Raw genomic sequence first — 6,000 nt, 5'->3', positions numbered from 1 at the left:
TCTCTCTGCTAGGAGGAGAAATAGTATTGACAGCCCTATAATCATGTGCACAGATTAAGGTTAGAGTGTTAAGTCAAAATAAAGATTAAATTCACAGGAAAGAAAGAACTGATGGGGAAGAGAGAAATTATTAACTGACACAGCCATTCTATTTACACACTGACCTAAACAAACTAGCTAAAAATCATGGTTATGTCTGCCCAGAGGAAATTACAATTTACCAACATAGAAGATAAAAACAAGCAGCAACTTTCACATAAAATTAATCAAGAAAAATGAGTAAGAAATTGTCAGTAGCATCTATCTCCTCAATGTGTTTGAACTGCACATTATAACTAGTCCATTAGTACAGCAGCTTGCTAAAATTGACTTTGGTTCAAGCTTAGTTTAAAGAACAAAACAAAAATACCCATACCATACAAAATAGGTGGATGAGCATTTGTTAGTTTCCCTGCTTGCAGTTCATTGATTCTTAAAAGAAGTTTAGGAAAAGTTAAGGGTCAGAGAAATTCGGGGGTAAAAATTCAATATCCAAGAAATAAAAGGAACTAAAGAAAAATTTAAAGGGGAACCAAAATGATTCTGACCTTTAATACTAATATGACCTTTCTCTAACTGAATCACAAAGAAAGATACACATTTGTGTCTGTGTTACTGCCTTTCTGAGCAACAGTGCAGAGAGACAAATGCACAGAATCCAAGTTTCCTATGGGCATAAGCAAAGCTATCAGAAGGAAAGCCACCTCAGCTCAGTGCAAACCACCAGAAACCGAAGCAAGCACCTCAGACACCAATGGGGACCTTAACTCCAGTAAGGGAAACTTTGATGAACTTCACTGCGATGACCCAGTCACCTGTGAGAATTCTGGTCCATATAGTATGATAATAGGGCATTGTCAAAAGGGGGGATTTAATCTCTAAATTACCCTCATCCATCTTCATCCATTTTCACAATCTCTTCCTTTTCAATGGGCTCATTTATGTAGTCTAGAAACACCCTGAAAACAATTACAGGAGCAAATCACTTTTTTACATCAAATAAGAGATGTGTATTGTCACCAAACCTACCTAGCAGGGGCCTAACAAACCGGAGACACTAACAGGCTGTGAAGTTCCTGCTCAGCCTTTTTCTGAGGTTCTATAGATCCTTTGCCTAGTCAGGAAAGTGCCTCTGTCAGTCAAAGAACTGAGGAAAGTCTGAGGCTTGGAGGAGCTTCTGAGCCACTCAGCGGACAGGAAGTCTGTGACTCTAGAGCACTGGTTCTCAACCTTCCCAATGCTGTGACCCTTCAATACAGTTTCTCATGTTGTGGTCACCCACCAACCATAAAACTATTTTCATTGCTACTTCATAACTGTAATTTTCCTACTGTTATGAACTGTAATGTAAATATCTGATATGTAAATAGTCTTAAGTGACCCCTGTGAAACAGCTGTTTGCCCCCCGCCCCCACGGGGTCGAGACCCTGAGGTTGAGAACTCTTGCTTTAGAGGAAAAGGTGGCAGATTCAGACTCTATATATTGACCTTTTTGGGATATTAATTAGTAGAAAACAGTCCAAAAGAATTTCTTTAAGAAAACAAAGAAGACTTGTTTCTCAGTTTCAGTAAATCAATTTGATCTTGACCAAAGGAAGTTTGGATAGAAAATTTCCATAAAATGAAAACAAGCAAACAAACAAACATCAACAGTAGGAGCATTAAAAAAAAAAGAGAGATAGGAATCAGGAGAACCACCAAGTCAGGTGTCTGCAGTAGTCTTTGCTCTCCGGAACCAAAACCTGCCCTGCAACAGGCACAGCTGTTCCCATTGAAGGTAGCAGAAAGCAGCACTGTTGCACCACAGGGTTTGGGCCTCGGGGTTGCTCAATGATTAGGGGTGAGTGAGAGCTACAGTTCAGCAGGAATTGTTCCTACACAAGAGTGCTCCAAAGGCACCACCTGATGGGGAGGAGCGTGTGTGGAGCAGGAGTGTGCACACACTGCCTTCAGCTTCTGCACCAAGCCTCTTGCATAAGTGGCAAAAGAAAATCATTTTCTAGCACCTCTGTAAGAGTCATCAAGGATAAGGAAACCAGCAAGAACATTCCTGCAAGTTAAGAATGCAATTCTCCCTTAACCCCAAAACCCTCCCTCCCCACAGTGTGGGAGCTCACTGAAATAGGATCCAGGAGCAAGAGATAAACATGTCCAATATATATATATATATAAAAACAATAACAGAGATACAGTAATACAGGCCTGCCTAAATTGTACCAGTTAAGAAAGGAACCCCCAACACAATTGATACGATTATAAACACCTTGTTATGACTTAATGGCCTGTACAACAGACCTATAAAAATGATTTTTTGGAAAAAAAAAAAAAAGAAAGAAAGAAAACATAAGACACCCCTTCCTCTACTGGAACTGGTCACCCACCTTTGCTTGTCATCATGACTGCTGGAAATGGGAAGTAGTCCTTTCATTTATTTTTGTCTGTCTGTTTTGGATTTTTTGTTTCTGTTTTTTTTTTCTTTTAAATTTTTGGTTAGAAAGTTCTCTAATCCATGAAGCAATCCTAAAAAGACATTGTTTTTTTTCTTTTCTCTTTTTTTATAAAATTAGGCAAATGTTGTTCTGTCTCCATTCTTTTTTTTCCTGGTAAGTGTATTTTTTCTTTTCCATGTCTCCCTCATCTTCACAACATGGTGGGAGGAAGCCAATCACACCTGTCTGTTTCTTAACAGCTGGCAGCCCATTACACTGCAGTGCCGAAGGTCTGTGGTCTGTGCAGCCCAGCTCTGCACCCAGCTCACTGTGCCTTGGAGGCAGTGGTGGTGGTAGAAGCAGCCCCACTGGCAGAGGCTACTGTGAATAGAGAGTTCTGGATGGGTTCAGCAGAGGTGGAGGAGGCATGGAGGCTGGCTGTAGGTGCAGAGTTCCCTGTGGAGGCTGCAGCTGCAGAAACCAAGCTTACTGGGTTGCTGGTGAGCAGAGAGAGGTTCTGAGGGTTCAGGAACAGAGGGGCAGTCACAATGTTGGGGGCTCCTCCTGCATTGGCAAATACCAGGTTCCCAGTTGCATCCAGTGACGTTATTGGAAGAGAACCACTAGAAGCAAGAGCTATAGACAAGAACCCAGAGCAGAAAGAACATTAAACTTCATCCTGGAGAAGCCAAACCACCCATCAGCAAAGCTCTACTCAGCAGCAGAGTATACTCTTCACTGACTATATACTCAATTCTAATGCTCCAATTATAATGTTATTATAATGCTATACTTACAATGCTATACTGACATCAACTCAAGTTTATTTATAATTTTGAAGCATCCAAAGAACTGAAAGTCAGTTTAATAAGTATAAGCAGGACAAATGAATGGGGAAGAATCAATCATGTTTCTATCTTTTAAGTCTCAAGTTTACATCATTTACTTACAAAGATTTGTTAAAATCCAACAATTCTGTCTTTTCAATGAAATTGACTTAAAACTATCTCCATTCAAAAGACTACTAGTTAAAGTGACTGAGTGTTAAAAATACATTTAGCTTTTAACAACTCAACTACCATTACGTAACACTATTTGACAAAATTTGTATAAGATGAAAGTCATCTTTCCAAAGGTTTTAGTCATGAAAATTTATATATTACTAAATAAAGAAAAAGGCACAATTTAAAAATTTTGTTTTTATACTTCTAGAGGCAGAACACTTGACTCTTATGAACTGTGCAAAGAATACTGTTTATTATAGGAGGAGATACAACACACAATGATGTGTGAGTGATCTAAGGCTAAGATTTGGTAATGAATGGTGCAAAATTTTTCTATGATGCTTCCCCACAGGACATATCACTAAATGTTATTTCTAGTTGAAAGGAATCCCTGATTTTGAAAATGAGTATACATACAATATACAACCTGGAGCCATGGTGCAGACTGACAGACATGTCCTGGACTCAAGGCTCAGGGTCACAGAGTGACTGTACGTCTTTCTGGAGAATGCTCTACAGTCACTCATGCCTTAGGAAAGGCATACACTGTAAGCCAGAGATATGCCCTATGCAGGAAAATGGGACTCATCCCAAATATTCTAAAAGATGCTGCTGCACAAAGAAAACACTACACATCCATCTAACCATCAGTCCGGACACAAATCGGTCAAATAGAATCCAACAAAACAGCACGGCAATGCAGGCCACAATTCGATTTCTATCTGTAGTTTAATACTGCCTACAGTAAGTATATGGTTAGACATATCACTCACTGAGACGTGCCAGGACCTGCCAGCTTGTTTTTGATCCCATAATTCTTATTTAATTATAAAGTATTTTAAGAAAAAAACCAAAAAAGAAAGAAAGAAACAAACAAACAAACCCAAAAACCTCTTTCAGTCCAAACACGAATTTTCCCCAAATAAACATCTTTAGGCATAAAACTTAGATCCTGAACAAGGCAAGGCAGATCCTTCACTGTATGAGTAAGTATCATCTTAAGTGACAATGAGAAAAGGCTGACATGGACCCAAAAAGGCCTTGGAAAAAGTATTTATAATCCAAGAACATATGTCCTACACTGATGGGAATACACGGGGGAAAATTTAACAAGGGTGAAAAATATCCTGGAGATCTGTGGGATGTATACTACCATTCCACATGGCTATCTTCAGGTGGGGATAGAACTGGGGAATTTTACTTGAAGAAGCTTGCCTTGAGATAGGTTAACATCAGGAGGAAATCTATCTTTCTATTCATAGAGAAAGTAAAGTGCAGATTTCTTGGAAGAAATCAAATTATGCAATGTCTGTTGTTCTGACAAACTCACCTGTACATTCTTCTACAAAACTTTCTTTTACAGGACATCTTGATCTTCAGGAACAACTTAATCAGCATTCAACTCTCTCCTCACCTTAATCTCCAGCAAGGCAGATAGCCTCCAACACACACACACACACACACACACACACACACACACACACACACACACACACACACACACTCAGGTGCAAGAAGCAAGAAAAAAAATGCTACCGACCTTGAATAGTAGCCAGTGTACTGTTGCTCATCAGGGCTGGGCTCAGAGCCCCGCCCAGAGTTCCCGGATTGAGACTGAGTAAGGCACCTCTGCAAGTGCAAAAGAGGAGTCACTCTACTGCCACGCACACATACCTGTTATTTTGACAACATACCAAATTGATAATAAAATAATAATGATAATAAAGAAAACTTCAGCTTAGGAAAAATATGGGTATCTTTGTTACTTTCTACTTTCAAATGGTTACAAGTTACTGCTTCTTTGATATTTACTTGTATAAACAAGATTATGATAGGCATAAAATATAAAACTTTTAGTCATTCTGACTTTTCTTTGAATTACTTCATTAATTTTTTTCTAGAAAAAAAACTGGAAAGGATAATCCTTATTCAACAATAAAAATATAAAATTACCACACTACACTCATTGCTTCTCTATTCACAATAGCTAAGGAATAAATGAAATTAACATAAACTGATGAATGGATAATAAAACTGGTACAAATATACAATGAAATTTTATTCAGCTGTAAAGAAAAGTGAAACCTGTAGGTAAATGGAGAGAACTGGAAAACATTAAGTGAATATCCTGGGCCCAGCATGACAAAGGCTGCATGCTTTCTTTCATATGTGACTCCTAGCTTTGAATCTTTAGCTTATGTTTAACTTGGAGTAACCATAGGTTAGAAAGCCTGAAAGGGTCCATGAGAAGGGGAGACAAGAGGCCTTAATAGGGTAGGAGACAGATGTGTGGTATGAAAAGAAGAGGAGGGAAATATGGGGATTAAATGTTTGAGCAGAGATGGGGTGAGGAATGGTGACAGAGAAGGAAGATGGGTCAACAAAAACTAAGGATTTATGAAAAGCCTTATGGAAACCCCCTGTGTGTAAGCTAATTAAAACACATGATAAATAACAGAAAGCCAGACAGTTATGGCACACGCCTTTAATCCCAGTACTCAGGAGGCAGAGGCAGAGGCAGAGGCAGG

At 39.0% G+C, this 6,000-nt stretch overlaps 1 protein-coding gene across 2 annotated transcripts in view; it reads right to left on the bottom strand.

Annotated features, from left to right (window-relative positions):
• Positions 1–2,151: 2,151 nt before the first annotated feature.
• Pou2f1 (POU class 2 homeobox 1) overlaps positions 2,152–6,000 on the bottom strand; it is a 134,857-nt gene continuing 131,008 nt past the window's right edge. For both annotated transcript variants that reach the window (XM_057770321.1, XM_057770320.1), the window contains exons 16-17: positions 5,013–5,101; positions 2,152–3,104 (exon numbers count right to left, since the gene is read on the bottom strand). In XM_057770321.1, coding sequence (XP_057626304.1) covers positions 2,794–3,104; positions 5,013–5,101 — 400 coding nt within the window. In that variant the 3' untranslated portion in view covers positions 2,152–2,793. The remainder of the gene's footprint in view (positions 3,105–5,012; positions 5,102–6,000) is intronic.

This window comes from Chionomys nivalis, chromosome 5, assembly GCF_950005125.1.
Source record: "Chionomys nivalis chromosome 5, mChiNiv1.1, whole genome shotgun sequence".
NCBI lineage: Eukaryota > Metazoa > Chordata > Mammalia > Rodentia > Cricetidae > Chionomys > Chionomys nivalis.
Note: the sequence above shows the minus strand (reverse complement) of the source record. Positions and strands in the feature narration are given on the sequence as shown.